The sequence below is a fragment of the Dipteris shenzhenensis genome, chromosome 25, assembly GCF_047967505.1.
Source record: "Dipteris shenzhenensis isolate YYH24624 ecotype China chromosome 25, Dip_SZ_1.0, whole genome shotgun sequence".
Taxonomy (NCBI): Eukaryota; Viridiplantae; Streptophyta; class Polypodiopsida; order Gleicheniales; family Dipteridaceae; genus Dipteris; species Dipteris shenzhenensis.
The window spans coordinates 8,436,786-8,457,170 of NC_141620.1; the positions used below are offsets into that span (position 1 = coordinate 8,436,786).

Consider the following 20,385-nt stretch of genomic DNA (forward strand, 5'->3'; position numbering starts at 1 on the left):
ATTAAAAATTTGATGTGGGAACCGTAAGTGTTTCTTAAACGAATTTAAAGAGCGATGTTACACCAAAAAAAAGGGGGACAAGGCGAAACTGTAGGGTCCATTCAGATTGGTCACGGGTGAATCGCCTTCGTTTTGAGAAGGTAGTTGTTTGTTACCCACATCTACTAAAAATGCTGGTGTTTGGTTGGACGTACGAAGAGGAGTCGAGTGGACAGCCCTCCTGAGTCCTCCGTCAGTCAGTTCTCTCTCTCCTCCCCTCCTGCCTCCTCTGCTTCTTCTTCACTTCATCTTTCTCCTCTCTCTTCTCGTGCGGCTAGCCGCCCTCTCAACATTGTGGTGCCAGCACCACGTTGTTGCTCCATTCCACCGCAGCTTTCCCTTCCCCTATCCTGAGTCCTGCCTACCTGGCGCCAAACCTAGGTTTTTCCATAGATCCTCTTCGTCTATCTATCGTGCAAACGCTTCAAATGAAATCTCCCACGCTTGTCGAGGTCCCAACTTCTCAGCGAGCTCCATCAACGCTTCAGATCAGACTACCGACCGTGTAGTCTTTCGACGCTTCACAGGAAGCTGCATTACGCATCATATTCTACTTCACAAGTTTGAAGTTCAAGGAAATCCTGAACCGCAGCGGCACAGAGAGCTTCAAGCTGTGCTCCTTTTCTTGGAATCGCCGTCGCCCTCCACGCTTCAGAGCAAGCCTGCTTCAACGCTCTCACGCCCTTTGACAGGAAGCAGCTCCGACTTCAACAAAATTCAGGGCGAGCTTCAACTTTCAACGCTCAACCCTGGCTGATTGAAGAGCAGCGGCAGAAGGGAGGTGGAATTCAGGTTTTTGTCCGAGCACGCGATCTCCCCTTCTTTCACCATTGTCGTCTTTTTCGTTTCGTCCTTCACAGCCAGAAGCTGCAGGCTTCCACAAGAAGCTCGACGGACCAAAAATCGCAGGTTCCTCTCTCCTTTCCTTCTGTAGTCCTTCCGGTTTCGTGCGTCCCTCTCTTTCCCTTCGTCTTTGCTCTTTCACCTCCAAGCTCGCGCCGGTCGACCTCGCACGGTCCCTGATCGATCTGCATGTCTTAGCCGCAGTGCAGCGGCTATTGCCTCATCCTCCTCCGCGGCGGGGACTGGTGTGTTCTTCAGATCTCTGTCGCCCTCCTATCGCTGTGTACCGTCTTCGTAGCTCTGTGCATCTCTTCTTCTTTTCTCCTGCATTGCAGCATTTGCGTCCGATCGTCTCCCTACTGTTTGGCAGTGGAAGCTCTCCTCCTCCCTCTTTAGCTTCAGGCGACCCCAGATCTGAAGTAGCGTTCCAAGCCTCTTGATCCCTTCATGGCTTGCCTTTATTATCTCCATCTTGCACCTCATCTCTTATTTCTGAATGCCTTCTCACATCCGCACACATTGTGACTTTGCAACCTGCATCACCCTTGGCATTGGGAATCTCGCTGCTTTGTCTTTTGCTCCGTTGCCTTGAGTCGGATCACATTATCTCTTCAATCTTCATTGCGAGTCTTCATGGCGGAGACTGTTCTGCACAACATTAGCTCTTCCCAGTTTAGAGAGCGGAAAGCCTCGAGGGAAGCGCAGATGAAGGTCCTTCTCGCACCTGCGAGTGATGAGAATTTGGACGCCGGTACAAAGCTCAATCGACAGCAGCAGAAGCAGTTTCCCTTGGCGGCACGGTTTTTAGTCAATGACATGGATGCTGTTGTTAAGCCGGCCGAGCCGGCTTCTCCAGAAACGGAGTACACTCTTTCGGAGGACCTCAAGCCTCTTGAGGACGATGCGAGTCTACTTGTAGATGTGAGTGTTGACTTTCTTTCATTGTCAAATTTCTGGACGCTACCCTTGCTTGGCAAAGACAAGCAATTTGGCTGGCTAGTGTTTCTTATTATATCTCTCACACAGTTGTTGCGTGCAGACATTGTTGGAACGTCTCGATTCCAAGGACTGGATTTCAGTATGTGAAGCTTTGAATCATTCTCGCCAAATTGCCATTTTTCACGCATCTTCCATGCTTCACATTCTGTAAGTGTTGTCATTCGTTTCCTGCAGATGCAAGCGAATGGCTTTGAAAAAGTTCAAAATCCCACATTTTTGGATTAGACAACTGAATCAAGGATCTCTTTACGCAGAGATTCGGTCATTCTTTTGACCATTAAAGCTATGAAAAATCCAAGGAGCGCTCTGTGCAAGACTGCTATCATGGCCTCTGCAGATCTTTTCAAGGCTTACCAAGATCAGATGCTAGATTCTTTGGATCCTCTGGTAGGACAGTTTGTAAATCTTTCCCGGTATTTTGGAAATGTCTACTCGATACGATGTCGTACGGGTTTATGAAATGTCTTGTGAGTACATTCAATTCGTTGCGTACTTTTCGCAGTTGTTGCAGCTGCTGTTGAAGGCATCTCAAGACAAAAGGTTTGTTTGTGAGGAGGCAGAAAAGGCTTTGGTAGGAATGACCACCTCTATTTCTCCCAATCCTCTGCTGCAAAAGTTACAGCCATACATTGGGCACCGCAATCCTCGAGTGAGAGCCAAAGCTTCCATGTGTGTCTGCAGAAGCGTATCAAGGCTGGTAAGTATCCAAATCTCTTTGCTACTGGCCTAGAATAGGTGTGATAAATCACATCGACCTGTGGCACTGATTGTGTTGAAGAAGTTCGATATTTGTAACAATGGGAATTGAAGAAGTTTGGTATCTGTGACTACGGGAATCGATAAGTTCTACGTTATTATGAGGCTTCTGGTTCTATATTGGTTCTGCGCCTGCTCATTACAGGGTGTCAAAGGCATCAAAGATTTCGGTTTGGAGACATTGATTCGAATAGGAGCTTCCCAGCTAAATGATCAGCTTCCAGAGGCGCGAGAAGCTGCCCGTCAGCTAGTCATGGATATTCGAGAGGCCTATCAACAGTGTGCATGTTACGAGAGCTCGATCGACATACCTAATCTTGAATCTGAGCAAGAGAAGTGGGAACAGTTCTGCCAAAGACAACTTCCGCCACGTACTGCCTCAGCTGTTTTGCGTGTTACATGTGTTGCAACTTGAGGCGTGATGTAATTTATGCTTCGAACAAGACATTCTAGCAGCTTATGTTTCGAGAATGTTAAGTATGCCATACACTCCTGTAGGGACATCATGCAGCAGCAAGGTGTTCTATGCCTGGGTTCACCGTTCTTGCAGCTCTTCGTAATTGATCTTAAGCCTCGTCAATAGGGAAGGTTCCTTTGTAGCTCTTAGTCTCTAGGGATTGCTCAATTTATACTAGGCGGTAGTTTGTATGAAATTGCCTTTCAACTTTATGACTCGATTTTCATTACAATTCTTGGTCTATTGGACGTACGCGTGTTCTCCTGTCAAGATGAACGCGTTTTATGTTTCTTGAATAATGTTGTTGCTCCTGTTTGATGATTGCCTCTATGGAAGACACAGAAACAAATTCAAACTTTTGTTGTATTGTTCATATATTTTGGAGGCCCTTAAAATTTATGTTTCTCTCCCTTTCTCTCTCTCTGTGTCTAAAATTTATGTTTCTCTCTCCTTTGCTCACTCGGGGGGTTCTACAATTGATCCGTCTATCTCACAAATCGCCTTTCCCCTTTGAGCTTTGCCTTCGTCCAACCAAAAAACGTCCCGCCTGCTTAAAAACGGTGTCAAATTATCTTTGCGAGTCTTACAGTATCTGCAAATTAATATTTTCACTTCAGCCTATGGCAGGGGGACCGTATGACATTCCATCGTTTTCCTTCAAATATGTGCTTCACATTTCTATAGCATGCACAGAGAGAGAACAGAGATATGGGAAATCGGAAACAGTTTCTTTTGATTAAATTCATTATGGGACGAAAAACTGTTTTAGTTACCTACGCTAGAGACGAGAAGCGTGGATCTCCTACTCTCTGCACGATTATTACTCCATTACTCCAGATGGTGCCAATGACATCCTTCTCTTTTCTATCTCTATATAATAGAGAAGGGGCGAGCAATGGCATCGCTCTTCCTTGCAAGCTGAGGCCCTCCACGTGGCATAAGCACGGGGACAGAACTAGTCCTAAGAATTTGAAGGTGCTTACGTTGTTTATGGGAAGGAACCCCTCAACAAATTGAACTTAAGAGTTTGAAGCCTGGATGTGTGAAGTATGGTCCTATGCGCTGCTGAGTCGTTACACTAGATAGTTGGCAATGTTTCAATCACTATCCGTTCCTCTGCCAATTGTGCTCCAACAATGTTGCTGTCTTCGCTGTTCCGATCAAGAACACTCGGCGAAAGTAACTTCGTGTTACTCAATAAACTTCATTTTCCTGAGGAACTGGAGTGCTTTGGGCATTGTATAAGGAAAAGGAAGGATTTGGGCGTAGGCTGTCCAGGTCTGAAGGAGTAGGAAAAGTGGGGGAGAAGGCATTTCTGGCTCAGAAAATGGTGAGGGGGTGGAGCTCGCTAGCCATTTTGTGAGTGGGAAATGCTTCGTTCCCCACATTTCCTGGTCGTCAATGGAAGAAACGCGATCCCAGTTGTTCTTAAAAATGTTAGCATGTGTACCAAATGTATTCTGGTGTGCCGTGTCTCTTGAAGACAGGATTGTTGAAGCGAGCATGCTCTCGCAGCGAAAAATGTAAGTTAATGACCTTGTGTTCAAATATTGCAAGGTTTGTTTTTTTGGGCATCTTGGTAGTGAAGTTGGTGTGGTCAAATCCCCGCTTGCAATCTGCTCGTAGTCGTTCGACCTCTTGTTGCACCATGGGGTCGACCAACTTTGACGTGTTTGTGTTCTAACTTGGACAAGAGGAAGAGGTTGAAGGGTCACCCACACAAGAAAGAGCAGCGTAAACAAGGTTGGGCGTTTTGATGTTTGACGGATTGAATACCATGGATTCCATTGTTAGGCCTTGGGAATGGTGTACACTACGTCCAGTTGAGGGTTGAATGGGGAATTGCTTGCGCGCAACAGTGTTTAGTTGATTTCTTCCATCTTGGAACTCATGGCGGATGACTAGTAGAATGGGCATTCATTGTAGTGGTGTTTCATCTTTGTACAAGAACCTGTTATTAAAGTGTGCCGTTGCTTTCATGCGAGGGTCATCTCCATTCAAATGATTAGTGAATTCGATTCGTTGTTGGTGCTTTTGAAGATGCCGTTTGCACCGTTCACTATGCCATCACTAATATCAAGGTTTCCAGAACAAACTTCGACAATCATCCTTGGCTTGAGCCGGAGTTCTTTATGTAGTCCAATTGTCATTCTTGGGTTTGTAGGGATGTTTATGGCTTTACTGCATGTTTTGTGTCTAATATCTATGGCTTTCAAAATATGCAGTTATGTGTCGAACATGTCGAAGACGTAGTCATTGTGCTTGTCTTTTGAAGCGTTTGTATAGAAAAGGTGTGGCATAGTATGCTTAATGGGTGGTTCTCATAGGTGGGCTTTGTTTGGAAGTTTGAGTCCAGAATCAGTTTGCGTCCCAACCCTAATTTTATTTAGTAAGGCAAAGAAATCCTTGCTTTACCGCATGGGAGTGTCTAGTTGGTAATACAACACGTTTGATCTCCAGAAGGACTTGAGCAGTGTGGACGCAGTGCATCTCTCAAGGATTATCCAGAAGTCTTTCATAGGGTTGGCTTGGTACAGGTCACCACATAAAAGTACGTCAATGCCGCTAAAGGGTTTGTCATGGTTGTGCTTGATCCCTCACAAGCGCATGTTTGCAGCAATGAACATATTAACTCCCACGAGTGGATCTTGTCAATGACCATGAGCTCCATGTCTTTATGTAAGGTAGAGAGTGTTTGGAGCTTCTCAGTGTGTCCGGATGTCAAGAGTAGAAGATACAATGCCGAGTGTATGGTCATGCCATGGATTGCGTGTGTCGCTCTTTCGGTGTAGGCTAGAAGCAGTACTCTCGGGAGGTCCACATTGGATGTTTCGTTGTGTGAGTAGAATTGAAGTAGCGCTTGTGCAAATAGCATTAGCATGAATGTCTTTCCTATTCCTACATCCCCTGAGTGAAATAGATGGAACCTCCTTTGTGGTTGTAACCTTTTCTTAAGGAGGATATCCTCCAGGATGGCTCTTTGTTGGTTGTCCAAGTCACGGAGCACGGCGTAGAACTTACAGTTGAGAAGGAAACCTACCTTGTATTGTTATCCTTGTGATGTGTCACTGCCGTTTCATTTTGAGGTTCATTTTTATTGCAAGATCGAATTGTTCATTGGGCATAGCACTTACGGTGGAGTTAGATGTGGAGCTCATAGTGGAAACATTGCTCTGGCAAAGAACAATGGGCACGATGATATCTTGTCAAACATTGTGCGGTTTGATTCGATTGTTGTTGCATGTGAGTTGTACATATCATGCCAAGTCAGGATTATCATCAGAGGCTGTGCTTTTCTTACTGGAAAGGCAAGTAGAGCATGTAGAGTTCTGTAGTGGTTTTCGGGGTCTTTGCTTTTGCTATTATTATTGAAGCGTATAATTTTGCCTCGCTTTCTTGGATGTTTTTTAGCATTGGGAATCGTGTGCTCATTGGCATATATGACCAAGGTCGCCCTTGCTTTGGAGATACTTTGTCACAAGGTTGTCAAAGAAAATGTTGGTACTGTGAGGGTCTATTTGCTTTAGTTGTGCTCATCTTTTTAGTAATAGTGTGCATTCACCAAAGGCACTCGTGTTTATGTAGTAGAACTGCCTTGTTGCACTTGTGAGCAGTAGTGATAGGCACGGGTAAGCAGCCTGTTGTGCACTGATGTGTTGCATGTTTAGTATGGTGCTGCCAACCTTTTTGATGCGCTCATTTGTCGGCTCATTGGTTTGCATGCTTGATATGGGAGCGTCTCAGATGGCACTGCTTGTTTCTTTATCGTTCTTGGTGATCTATGATGTGCAAAAATGATGCTGCCCCATGAGGGTTCAAGACAAATTGGATGTCTGTATTTGCTTACCATAGCTTGGAGACTGTAGGGTTGAAGTTGCTGGTGTATAGATCCTTGGGTTCCCTCCTCAAGAACATTACTGGTTGGGTGATCCCACTTTGCAATGCAAGTATGTACTCATCATTTGACATCCCAATTTCTCGCCACAATGCATCAAAGTCGAGTGTCAACGTAGAAGGCTACATGAGAAACCATGATATTTGTTTTAATTTCACCTTGTACGAGGTTAGGTCCTCACTGCTTCGGGGCAGCTCTAGAATTCATGTCCTCATCATGGATGGTCGTGGGAAACCGAATATGCAAGCCGTGCTTCGTTTCTTGCACATCTTTCGATGCCTATGGCTTTGAATGGCTTTCTCTAGAAGATCTAGGAGCAATGAGTTTGTCGTGATGTACTTGTCAATAAACCCATGATCATGTTGGCTCCCTTTATTCTGGAATTCCATAATGAAGAAGAAGTCAATGATCAATTCTAGGATTGTCATCTTTTTTCAACAGAGATTTCGTAGCCTAGAATCTGTGGACATAATATTGTTGTTATGTATCATTTTGTGTCCCTTTGAATGAGTGTTGTCGTTGGGGGTCTCGTAGTTTCGATAGACATTGTAGCAAAGGTTGCCATAATCTCTCGATAGTCAAAAAAAGGACAAAAAAGTGTGGGTGGGCCGATCTGCCGAACCATTGCTAACAACTCCCTCTTTAGACGGTGCTTATAATCCACAAATTTACACAAGCATGTGAAGTCACCAGTAACCAATCCTTGACTACAACAGCCATTCAGTGTTTGTATCAACCAATGCATCTTTTGCTTACAGTGTTGCCCCCCTCAGTTGTCCTTTGCGCATGCGTACCAATGATGATGAAAGCACTTATCGGACAAGAACCTCTATTGTCTTGAAGAACAAGGTCTCTATGGAAGTAGCAAACCACCTATTCTCATTCATTAGCTCCCACTTTGCAAAGAATGTTGTACTAATGTGGCTGGCCAAAGAACAACATTGGGAATGCTAGTTCTTCGTAGTGCTTGTCTTTGAACATGCTCAGTGGTGGCAAGAATCCTTCTGAGGTTCTACAACTATTGGTTTGTGTTGGAAATCGACAACCCATTGGCTTGTGTATAAACCATGCAACAGAGTGTTTGTTTCTATGTCGTCTTCTAGAGAAGGAAGTGTATGTTGCTTCATGGCCGTTTTTGGTCAATTCATGTTTTTCTTGCAATGCAGATATGAATACCAACCAAAGTGGGTTGATTCGAACATTCTTTTGCTGATAAAGTGGTGTTTATAGAAGCTCATGCATTGCGCGCATTGTTGTGGTGGGGTGAAAAAGCCCACTCATGTAGTTGTGGGAGTATTATAGCCTCCATTTGATTGCAACCAGAATTGTTACGTTGTCAAAAAGAAATCGTGGCAACACACACTGTGCTTTATCAGCATCTGCGAAGACATTAACCACACTCCCATGTAGTCCATATTGACCTTCGTATGTCAGTTCTCTAAGTTGTGCGAACGGTATCCTTATTGCCACCAGCCTTTCTTCGATTCGATTCAAAGTGTTTGTGTCAGGCATTTTTGATGCAATAGCTATGTTTTTTGACCAACACTTGTGCATTCTTTGCTTCCGTACTTGGTTTAAGCAATTGGAGCAAATGCAGCACTCGTTTCGCAATGCCTCACTAAATTGGACTCCTACATTTTCAAAAAGAGATTCGGTCAGTGGGCTTATTCTGTGGAGCTTTGCAGAGACTGTTAAAGTGCCGCAACATGCCAGGAGAAGCTTGGAGTGTCCTCCACTTTCTTCTTGTATGAGGCATGAGTAATTGTATTGGTTCTCTTCCTTTTTCGAGCCCGCTTGAGCATCACACATCATCAGGACTTGCTTGTCCCGCTTGTTTTGTCGCATCACCAACCGATATGCCTGCTTCCATCGGTTGTGGTTGAGTGGCTTCATTGTTGCCCACAATCTCTTAAATTGTGTCGCGAATGGCGTGTAAAGAGTACCCGCCCATGAGGATGCTCCTTGTTATAGTGTGAGGCCACCTCCGTTGTAGCAAGGTCAGGAGAGCTACACAGTAGCTCAATGAGCTTTGCTTCGTGTTCCTTTGTCCATGTGTTGTACCTCCTCTTTCTCAGGAGTGGAAAAAATGGTGTGATAGTAGGAGGACATCAACGGTTGTTCACAAATAGCCCATAGCGAGCCTTTGTGTTACGTGGGCCGATCTCCACTGTTTCAACTGGACCTACTTCATTCCAATAAGTAAGTGTAAACGTTGTAGCAAGCTTTTTCGAAAATGCGCATCAGACAGTCGTGCATTAAGGCTCTCGAATTGGAGGATTTCTGAAGTGCCAAAGATACTTCAATCTTCTCCAAAGGCAAGGCCTGTGCGGTTGAACCTGCCCCGAGGAGGTCATGTCGCGGTGTTTTCTAACCTTGTCTTCTTCTACAAGGTGTTCATGGACACTGTCTACAAGTGCTTCTTGTGACTGCCCCAGTAACAAGCGTGCTACATAAAGTAGCACGTCTGTGCAGTTTTTATTCCCTTAATGAACTCGGTGTCCCAAGCGAGGTTGTACGTGGCAACAATAAACTATCTGCCCATTGCATGGAGTTCGATGGGGGTGAGAACTAAGTAACAATGTTGTTGGATCTGTTGTGTACCAATGCCTTGGAACTCAGGGGTGTTTGCTGAGGGGAACTCTCCATTGCTTTGATGTCTTTCTCAAAAACCTCTTCCTTGTTTGGCAACAGGGTTGCACTTTCTAAATATCCCTGCCCAACTTGACAGGTCGGGTAAGCCCAAAGTAGGCCCTAACTCAACCCTGACCATGGATCACATTACCCTCCATGGACCAGCGAGCCTAAAACAGGCAAGGAACAAGTCTGAATTCAACCCTTTACCCTGGCCAATATGCTCAAGTAACTGGCCCCTCTTAGAATGTGTGTTTACTCCTCACTTTGAGTGGGCGCACCTACAAAGATGCCCTCTCTCATTACACATGTGATGCCTCAATCTCTAACACCTCTTTGCAACTCATGATGTACAAATGATGTGAAGAAGAATGTCAATGAAGATATAACCATAGACCCTCTAGCACCACAAATGCTGGATTCACCTTAGAGAGAGCACCTGCTAGCCCGGATCCTCGAAACATAATGCCATCTCAACACAAAAAGACATCTCGACTTTGATTTCCCATACTTGTATGCACTGAATTTCCAAAAGGGAATGATGATCTCAATATCATCCGCTGAACACACCACGTCTAGGAACCTCAAATTATGAATTGTGGAAGACACCGTGTCCATAGTTTGTACGACGTCAAGCACTAAACTTTGAACATGTCTAGTCCACATCTCCACACTCTTGCCTCACCTGCCAGACTTCCAAATGATAGTATCGAAAATCAGCCCTCTCTCTTTTCAACACAATTTCTCTGACTGTGACAAGTGGGGGAAGACCTTCCTTATTGTCGGAAAGCTGGTATAGCCCATAAGAAAGCTGGTAGCAGGCAAGAGACATCCAAGTTGGAAAGGCCCATAGATAGGGGCAATTTAGAGACCCTGGGCAACAATTGCATCAAAAGTCCTAGACTGGTTTATACATGACTCTGACTTTGTGTCCTGGTCCTTAGTTTTGTTCTTGGATTGATAATCCTTGCCCAAATGCCCTCTCTTCTCACATGCATAGCACCTCTGCCTTCCTTTCATTGAAACTACTGTGTATGCCTCAGTTATCTAAGGACTTCTTCAACTTGCCATCTCAAGAATGGATTCCATCTCAAGAAGAAGGGAGCATAGGTCATCAAATCCAAGGGACTTGTCACAACCTGGCATCGCAATGACCATCTCATATTCTGGTGGGAGTTTGGTGAGAATCAAGGTAGCCAACTAAGACGAGGTTAATGAAGCCAAAAACTGGTCAGGGATGACCTTCACTTGCATTAAGACTACCTTTAGGGAATTCTAGACCGTAGAGTTGTCCCTACAGATTGACAACCCTTGTGGATGAAACCCTTGCATAGAGATCCCCAGGTTGGACCACACCTCCGAGATGTCTGTTAAGGTCTGCACCACTAGAGAGACCTCTTTTAAAATGGTACATACCATAGCATAATGCACCTTGGAATCGCTCTCCTCCCGATCTTGTAATTCTTCCAAAAATGCATCCTTGTGGTTTGCATTCCAATGGATGGAGCTCTATGCATGCTCAAGATCTCTCGTGAATCCCTCCGCACTTTCCCAGAGCCCTTTGTGAATGAATCACAACTTCATGTCCAACTTCCAGTGGGCTTAGTTTGTTACTCATACACGGAGTCCCATGGAACTACTTCAATCCTCACACACCTTTGTTAAACCTAGGTGTGGGAAAGACGAAGAGGCTACCTTGCTACCTTCCCCAACAGATGTTGACTCCTATGCTTGTCCACGCCTTGGAACATTACTTTGAACATCCTTGGTCAAACTACTCCGAACAGCCTTCACACTATCTATTGTCCACACCTAGGGTAAACTACTCCGAATAGTCTCTTTATACCTTTTGCCTCACATCGCCTTGAACCAAGCCCTACAAATAAATATCAACATCTTGATTTTCCCATGTACAACCTCAACCTGAGGAGAACATGTGCTGAAAGAGGACTCAAGTGACCTCCAATGTGGGACGCATCTTAGTGGCATTTTTTCGTTCATCCTTGTGCACATGAACATAGGCGTTAGATGCTTGCCAACCCATTTAGTCTTAAACTAACTAACCCATCTAGTATGAAACTAACCATTTAGTGTTAGATTAACCAAAATGACTCTTAGGGTTTTATTTAGGCTTACTCCACTGAATTTCCCGGTACTAGCTTTTGTGCTTTGCATCTTTAGTATCGGTGGTGGAACAAATCTGATATTAGGTTTTTGTCAATACGAGTATTCCCACAAAACTTTCAAGAGTAACTCCAAATTGGGGATGGCTATTTGTTGGTACTGAAGTAGATCCAAAAGGTGATAATCTTTCTTTGGCTCCCAATCCAATGTCGAGGACTTGCAACTGCTTACAAGTTGCTTAGTGCTTTTTGAAAATGGTGACTCTACATTGCTTATGTGCGGTTTTTAAAACTCCTATTCTTCTTTCTAGATTTCTAGCTCTTGGTTAAGAACATGTAATTGATACTTCAAACGTTAGATCTCCTTTAGTTCTAAAGAATTCAAACGCACTGTATAGAGCAGATGAACACTCACACGAAAGAGTAATGGAAAATATTGTATGGAGAGACTAAACCCGTATTGTTGAACTATGTGTTGATAGGAGGGGATTGATGTATAACCCTAATTGTTCCTGTCCAATTACATGAATGAGGGCCAAAGGCTACCTTTTATGGGCGCCTTGGACCCTAGAATGGACCGACTAGGGTTGGTCTTGCATCGACCAGATCCCCGTCCTTGCTCAATTGGATTTGTTGATATTGGAATCTCAAACTTTCATGTGGTAGAGTGCCACATGGCACTACTAACGTGGCATTACTGACATTGCACTTGTTGACATTGGGTGATGTGGCAGATGTAGCTGCAGACGCTACTCTATGTCGATGTAGTTGCGTGCATGGCAATGTAGCTACTGATGTGGCTATCTATGTGGAAACTTGCGTGGAGCTGATGTGGCTGACTACATGGTAGCCTTTATGGACTACTGGCATGGCTGTCTGCTAGTGTAGTAGTTCAACATGCCACTGACTGAGGATGCCTGTAACATCCCCTTCTGTTGAAACGTGAACTAGCATATGGAAAGGACTTCGCAATATGCTAAAGGTGGATGACTGTTGTATACCTTGCTCATGAATCTTGATATGAAGAAACTGAATACCTAGCTCATGAATCCTAATTGGTGGAATTGAATCCCAAACTCCTCCGCTAACTGCTGGTAAGACTACCTAGGAAAATGACCTAGGAAGATGCTCAATGCGGTTCTCCTCTTGTGTATTGGAGATAGGGACGGATGAAGACACGTCATGAGGGAAGCATATGTTCATACTAGTACTATGTCCTGATGGGGGGGCTTGACTTGAATCCTCTCAACTCTTATCAAATCACTTCTAAGCCAAGAAATGAACTTGGATGGTTTTGATAATCAACTCGAATTTCAAACTTGTGCCACCATGATCTCCCTAAGAGGATATTCACTGCTTGAGTAGGTGCAATTCTGATTGGTTGATGGTCTACTCCCCTTAGATTTTCAAAGTGACTGAGGTGACTTCTTTAAACAAAAAATTCCATCATGCTTCTAGCCACGTCACCAATCACCCTATTCTTCCCTTCCACAACAGAGTTTTGTTGGGAAGTAGATCTACAAGAGACCATTCTCCATCATTGTCCATATGAAAGTGCTTTATATAACACCCAAGCTTCTCCTTTATCATTCTCTTAAATAGACATAACACTTGAAATGCATCATTTTTGGCATTTGAGATATAAACCCATGTCATTTAGTTGATAACTTGGGACTAACTTTACCGTTTGATCTTTTCATCAAGACGGTTGGAGTTGAATCTTTCAACAATGGTTAATCATGTGAAGGAAGCATATTCAATGCCTATATGCACATTCACAATATTACCATGTAGATACTAGGCTGGATTTAACGTGCATAAAAAACACTATTCAATTGATTGACAAAGATTTTAGTGATAACATGCATTAAAGTTATGGGGTTCTAATCAACAAGGGTTTCATACAGTTTCTTTTTTTGGACCAACTTTACCAGTCCCTCTTTCCATGAAGAGGGAAGGAATTGAATCTCCCAATAATGGTTAACCACGTAAAGAATCATATCCTTGAGTTGATCCCAATAAGCATAATATAATTTAATCGTGAGGCCATCGCATCTTAGGGATTCCATGGCCCCAAAAATTTTAACATTACTTTATCCAAAAACGCATTTCTAGCAACAATCCCCATGAAGCAGATGGCAACAATGGCACTACAAACAAATCGCAAAACCGCGCTAGCCAATCCCTTTTGAGTTAAAATGTTTCTCTAATCCCATATGACCTTTATGATGCGCAATATATTTTTTCTATCTGGAGGCATGCAAACCTTTGGATGAGCAACCAAAAGATTCTTGTAGTACATGGATTGGCCATTTTTAAAGCTTTTGTGATCGTTATCACTGGTCTTTGCCATGATAAATCAAGCATCTCAATATTTTGCGTACTGGTTTGAGTTAACATAATTGTGAGTAGTCATGCTTTTGTTTTGCAATTACTATAAGTTGTCTTTGTTTTCCCAAATAATGTTGGCCACCAAGATATGAAAGCCCAAATGAAGTAATATAATGTGCAACCATATTCCTTAGAGCTAAAGGAGATATCACGTCTTGAGTATCAACATTACGTACGCAACAAAGAGCTAGAAATGCAAAATGAAGAAAGGGAGCTTTGAAAAAAATGACACAAACACGGGTAGTCACCATTTTGAAAAAGCTCTAGGAATCCTGAAAGCAATCATGAGTCTCAAACATTAGATTGAGAGCTAAAGGAAGAACATCAACGCTTGGAATATGCCCCAAAACCAACAACCAGCCACCCCCTTCAAAGTTGCTCTTTGAACTTTTGAGGGAATTTCCTCTTCGCAAACCTTGCAACTTCATTATTCCTCTAGACATGAACTAAATGAGTTGTTCCACCAAAAGGATCGCTTCTATAAGCGATCCTTTTACATTGAACATCACACAACCATGTTTTAAAGATTGGTAGATGAACCAAGTGGGGTTGTTGGCTTCAAAGCTTCAAGTGCATTAGAAAATGTTTTATGAGGATGGTAATATACATCCAATGCTCTTACGAGCATACAATTTGACAATTTTTAGGTATACATGAGTGATCCAGACATACACATCCGTACCTACGCGTGTGCATCCATACATGTTTAGATCCATACATAGACACATCCATGCATGACATAAGTATTTGGTTTAAAAAGCACACTTACATTAACCAAAGCACACTAGGATAATTCTGCGGGTGTGGCAATAATAAAAAACATCCATGATTGGTAGTTTGATCCTATTTTGTAAGGTTGTGCAATGGTCTTTTGAGTCATGGTCAATAACCACGACTGGTCTTTTGAGTCATGGTCAATGACCATGTACTCAACCTTACATTGATTAATGTGGCTTACAAAGCCAATCAACTAAAGCATGACATGTTGATAACTTTAATATTGAGTTTATAAATTGTATGGGCTAGACAACTAGAGCCCTATAGACTCATGACATTCATAGGTTAATGACGTACAAATGGAGGGCGAATGCACATACAAAAAGCTCGTTTTTATTAAGAATCGCACTTGACCTAACTCTAAGCTCCAAATCCCTCAATTGTGGCACTAGCAACCATTGTAGAATCTAAACTTGCACTTTTTGCCGCTAAAGGAGTCATGAACTAGTAAGCTTTGCTCTAAAAAACAATAAATGCCGTTTAATTTAGGATTTATGCTTTCTTAATCTAGACCAAACTAGTAATATGCCTCTTGCATTTCAGTAAAGGAGGCTAACTAGGATTCATCCTTTACTCATACAAGGCGGTTAGAAAGCTTAGTTTGGGAGATTAGAAGGAAAGAGAGCAAGCTACGCAAACCTCACATATCAAGGCACTACAACTTGTTAAGCTGCAGTACATAGTTAGCTATACATTAGGAACCTTAGTTGGGGAGATGAAAAGGAAACTATGAGAAGCTCGCACATCAAGGCACTACAGCTTGTTAAACTATTGCTAGCACTCAGTCATTGACTCTCATCATAATCACCTTGCAAAAGTGCTACCTCGAGGAATTTTAATAATCTCAAGCCTATTTTGACTACTAAAAAAGCAAGATTCATAACTTCATACTAGTTCAAAATAATTACTAGTTTCCAATAGCTATACCAAATATGACTACATACTTGTTCAAAATAATTACTAGTTTCCAATAGCTAATGTCATGACCATATTGGGTCCTAAGATACCATATTGTGTGTTCCATGGTCTTCATGGTTCCATCCTTCTAACATAAGACCGACTTTTGTAACCACTTTTGTAACCACGATATGCCAAAGGACAATGATTCATACAATCAAATCCATAGTAATCACTGTAGGTCTGAAGATCATACAATGGTTGCATCCACTTCACACAACATTCGGTTGCATTTGCAGACCCCATGCTCATGATTTATAATTATTGTAGTCTAAAACCAATCAACTGAAAAGCCAAATGCCAATCTATCTGCAACATAACAAAACATCAGTCTAGTGAAGGCTCGAGGACAACATCTAAACACTACTGATGATCCACGATTTGATTTGTAACTCAGGACTGCATAAGGCATCTAAAACAAGTACACATTTCACAAAATGAAACCTCAGAATTCTTATATTGAAAGCATGACAAAACATCAGTCTAGTGAAGGCTCGAGGACAACATCTAAACACTACTGATGATCCACGATTTGATTTGTAACTCAGGACTGCATAAGGCATCTAAAACAAGTACACATTTCACAAAATGAAACCTCAGAATTCTTATATTGAAAGCCTCCCTAAGACACCTTTCATTCTAAGAACCTAAACTTATCAGGAGGTCATGGAAGCCTCTCGAAAAAAACCAAACGTGAGGCAAGACCAATTTTGATCTTGAATGTTGCATCCTGATTTTTTCGCAATTCCAACTTAGCACCTTTAACTGTTTTCTCCTGGGCATTCCAATACTCAGCACAAAAAGAAATACACCCAGATCATAATCCTTCATGAAAATTTTATTCACCTTCATCTGTTTGCTCCTGGATCACTTGCTTTGAGCGATGTATACAAGGGTTCCCAACAGCTACTTTGAAGCTAGCAAACACCATACAAAGTTGTCAAGAGTGGGATTAAAACCAAGCTTCTCTCAAAAAATTAACAAAAACATATTGATTTAGAGGCATAAACAGAATGAGTCAATCTACTTGTAGCAAAACGCTGTCACCAAAGCAGCATATCAAAAACCTAGAAGCCTTGCAGATCAACAATTAAACCAAATGTATAAGAGTTGCTTTCATGTAAAGACCACCAAAAGGAGCACGTTACTAGAAAGTATGTCAGGAAATTTGGAGCTGCTATGCAAACAAGCTAGCATGGCCATACAGCTGTCCTGATATTATGAGCCAACTCAAGATGCTGTACACAGCTTTCTATCAGGTACTGTAACCAGTAAATATGAGAGCCAACTTAATGCACAAGAGTGATATCCAACCTCCAAACTAGCATCAAGATCGAAACTTAAAGCTCTGTAGAAAGTTGATCGTATTTGTCCCTCAACCTGCTGAATGCTCATGGAGGAGCACATACTCCCGGCTGGAAAAGAAGACAAATTAGTAAATGAATACTACGGCAACAGCATATTTGAAAGCACCTAATGCATTGTTCAGCTCAAGAAGATTTAGTATGAGTTGACCATGCTTCCCACTTGCCAAAACCCAAGCTATGTGTGAAAGTACGGACTGTCACACGTGGGCACAGGCCTGCATTGTTTGGAATACTTGTCTAATACACATACCTACTGTTGCCAAACTTGATAGTGTCCTGTTCAAACAATTCATAATAACGTTCAAGTTCAATGCGTTCACCCTGCATTCATATGAAGACAATAAAGTCAATTTCACCTGCTTAAACATCATAAGAGTATACAGATCTATGATTATAAATGTGTATGTAGCACCTAAATCAAAACACCTTCTAAAGTTGAAACTGCCAAAAAGCTATGTAGCAATTCTCTCTTGACAAAGAGCATGTTCGTATAATCTACTTCTCACAACCTGGTCCACACTTGCTGTAAAGGCATTATTACAGACTTAACATTTTGGTTAGGCTTGCACAGCCAACCTCTTAAAGATAAGCAATCCCTGATGCATGATGGAGGAAATAAATCTTACATTTATGAATGTGCCATTCGTGCTCCCAAGATCCATGAGATAAGGCCTGTCAGACAGATGTAACATTAAAAGGTTAGTACCTTATCTCCAGTATTGATCCTCTGCCAACCGTGTTTAGCCAAGCAAATCATAACAGCAAAGGATGAGATTACCTAACTTCACTTGAGGCAGTACCATCCAGTCCAGACTTTTCTATAAGTCTGCATTAACCAATGCGACCAGACACAAGAAATAAAAATCTTGGCATGTTCCAAGAAAAGCATTTCCACAATCCAGGCAATTTGAAAAGTTTTCTGCCGCAAATGCTTCATACCTGTATTGAATGACAGCATGTTGCTTGCTACATGAAGGATGATCAGTTGGAACATCAACAACCCTCCTTTCTCGACCAAATAAATAGCAACTTTGCCGATGAATGTACAAAGGTTCTGAAGGTACAGGCAGGCTAAAATCAGAATATGGACCTGTGTATTTTACGCACCATCGAGATTAAAAAATACAAAGCAAAGACCCCTGCTGACATGCAAAAATTATATTGTGCAACTAGGGCACCACGAGCTCATATACAGCAACACTAACATTGCATCCTTTTTTCTAATGGAGTTCCAGACAAAGCGTGCGCGCACATGCGTGTGTGTGTGTGTGCGCGCCCGCTCATTTATTTGCATTCCAGGGATACGCTTCTGGTTGCATTGAGATATACACATGAGATGGCCACCCTGCCAAGGGTTGGTATCTCAATCCAAATCACAAGAATATCTTTCCTCTTGGATAATTTCAACCTTGTTACTTTAAATTGTCATTTTTGTCTATACCTGACCGTTAACAGCCTTTTTCTGGTGGAGTTCCAGACAAAGCGTGCGTGGGTGCGTGTGTGTGTGCGTGCGGCGCGCTCTCTTACGGAAATTATATTTCTGATATATCTTGCTATGGCAAAGTACTCCATAGGAGCGCACCGGATGCGGCGGGGGTCCTAGTGGATACTTAGTGTGGTTAGTTGGGGACACCTGACTAGCTTGTGTTTTGCCATGCTAGATGATCGGTATTGCGGGTGATTCCATGCTAATACTGATGTCACTAGTGTTATTGGTGTTGTGCTTGATTATTGTGCTTTGAGCGCGGTTATGTTGGGATCGGTTGATTCGGTGATTCGTTCGATCGATTGTTAATAACTAATGTAATTGGTCGCTTGAGTACAGGTGATGGAACTCATAGCGACGATTGGAGTTAGTACGAGGGTACCGATCGAGGTGTCGCACAACGCATTACATATGGCCACGGGCCAATTTTGTATTTGTTTTATTATTGCAAGTTTGAGCAATATTTTGTTGAGGACATAATTCATTTTGGCACCTAAGATGGCTATGTAAAGCAAATCCCTCATTTTTGGATGAGAGGGATAATTTTGGCTCCTTGGTGCTTTTATGAAATATCATAAATACTCGGGGGAGATTGTACTCAATCTGCTGTCGTTTTTGTGGTGTGATTGTGTTCTTCTCCAATTGATTAAGTGGTGAATTTGTGTGAAAAGAATTATCAGGACAATGATTATCCGACGATGATTCTGACGATGATACTATTATCAGGACAATCAAAGCCACACTGAGAGCACAAAATTCGAGGAAGAAGAGTAAGATAGTAGAAAAGCTTTCTCATTTCAAAATTTTGATGGAAAGAAAGAAGCACGCACTGTCTTGTCTTGGATCAGTCAACTAGATGATTATTTTTTGGGGGAGAAATTCTCTGAAAAAGATAAGATTAAATGTGCTGCAAATCATTTAGTAGAGAGTGCAACACTTTGGTGGAACATCACTAAGCTGCAAATCATTTAATAGAGAGTGCCGCACTTTGGTGGAACATCACTAAGCACAATAAAAGGCGACCAAAATCTTCGAAGTCTTTTCAAAAGCTCATCAAGAGAGATTTCCTTCCCTCACATTTCAAAGCAAAAGCTAGACAACAATGGGATACTTTCAGGCAATTTTATAAGGAAACGATCTCCACATATACTGACATGTTTCATCCTCGCTCACTGAGCTCAGCAATTTCTCTTGCAATGAATTGTGAAAGAAAGAATGGGATCCCAAAAGAAGAAAAAGATATGGAATGGCATGTACCTTTCCATAAGAGAAAGAGATTTCATAAAAAGCACTTCTTTAAATCTACAAATGGTTTTCTTCCACAGAAGACAGATTCTTCTTCGAAGCCGAACGGTGGGACTTTTTCAAAGAAAGAAATAAGGTGTTTCAAATGCAACAAGCTGGGACACATAGCCACAGTGTGTCCTGAAAGAAAGAAGACCCAGACGGCGAAAGTGCGCATGATTGACGACAAAGCAGCCAATCAAGAGGGAGGTAAGTATAATTGTCATGCTCTTTTAAAGATGAAAGGTTTCATTAATGGCAAAGAGGTTGTTATTCTGCATGACGATGGTAGTACACATGATTTCATTTCGGAAAGAACCTTAGCAAAGCTAAACCTAGAGTCTTTCCCATCTAACTATAAGGTTAAAGCTGCTTTTACC

General features: G+C 42.4%; 2 protein-coding genes across 10 annotated transcripts in view; one reads left to right on the forward strand and one right to left on the reverse strand.

Annotated features, from left to right (window-relative positions):
- The first annotated feature begins 275 nt into the window (after positions 1 to 275).
- LOC147885404 (uncharacterized) lies at positions 276 to 3,482 on the forward strand. The gene is made up of 5 exons (XM_087396688.1): positions 276 to 1,803; positions 1,922 to 2,028; positions 2,136 to 2,268; positions 2,384 to 2,578; positions 2,783 to 3,482. Exons 1-5 carry the CDS (start codon positions 1,516 to 1,518, stop codon positions 3,050 to 3,052), a joined length of 993 nt encoding a protein of 330 aa, XP_087252814.1. The 5' UTR covers positions 276 to 1,515; the 3' UTR covers positions 3,053 to 3,482.
- A 12,378-nt stretch (positions 3,483 to 15,860) lies between these two features.
- The window catches only part of DDL (SMAD/FHA domain-containing protein), a 90,119-nt gene continuing 85,594 nt past the window's right edge, over positions 15,861 to 20,385 (reverse strand). Inside the window, exons 7-12 of one of the 9 annotated variants that reach the window (XM_087396379.1) lie at positions 18,175 to 18,289; positions 18,014 to 18,061; positions 17,861 to 17,907; positions 17,183 to 17,283; positions 16,715 to 16,774; positions 15,861 to 16,177 (exon numbers count right to left, since the gene is read on the reverse strand). In XM_087396379.1, coding sequence (XP_087252505.1) covers positions 16,736 to 16,774; positions 17,183 to 17,283; positions 17,861 to 17,907; positions 18,014 to 18,061; positions 18,175 to 18,289 — 350 coding nt within the window. In that variant the 3' untranslated portion in view covers positions 15,861 to 16,177; positions 16,715 to 16,735. Of the gene's footprint in view, positions 16,178 to 16,340; positions 17,284 to 17,485; positions 17,557 to 17,860; positions 17,908 to 18,013; positions 18,062 to 18,174; positions 18,290 to 20,385 lie in introns of those variants that run through there. The other 8 variants (XM_087396377.1, XR_015543422.1, XR_015543423.1 and 5 more) reach the window with 8 other exon arrangements.

Bases quoted from the DNA above. Each gene is read 5' to 3' on its own strand.
- LOC147885404 (XM_087396688.1), top strand. From the start codon at position 1,516: ATGGCGGAGACTGTTCTGCACAACATTAGCTCTTCCCAGTTTAGAGAG. The intron at 1,804-1,921 runs GTGAGTGTTGAC...TGTTGCGTGCAG, and splicing joins ATGCGAGTCTACTTGTAGAT to ACATTGTTGGAACGTCTCGA. The intron at 2,579-2,782 runs GTAAGTATCCAA...TGCTCATTACAG, and splicing joins GCAGAAGCGTATCAAGGCTG to GGTGTCAAAGGCATCAAAGA.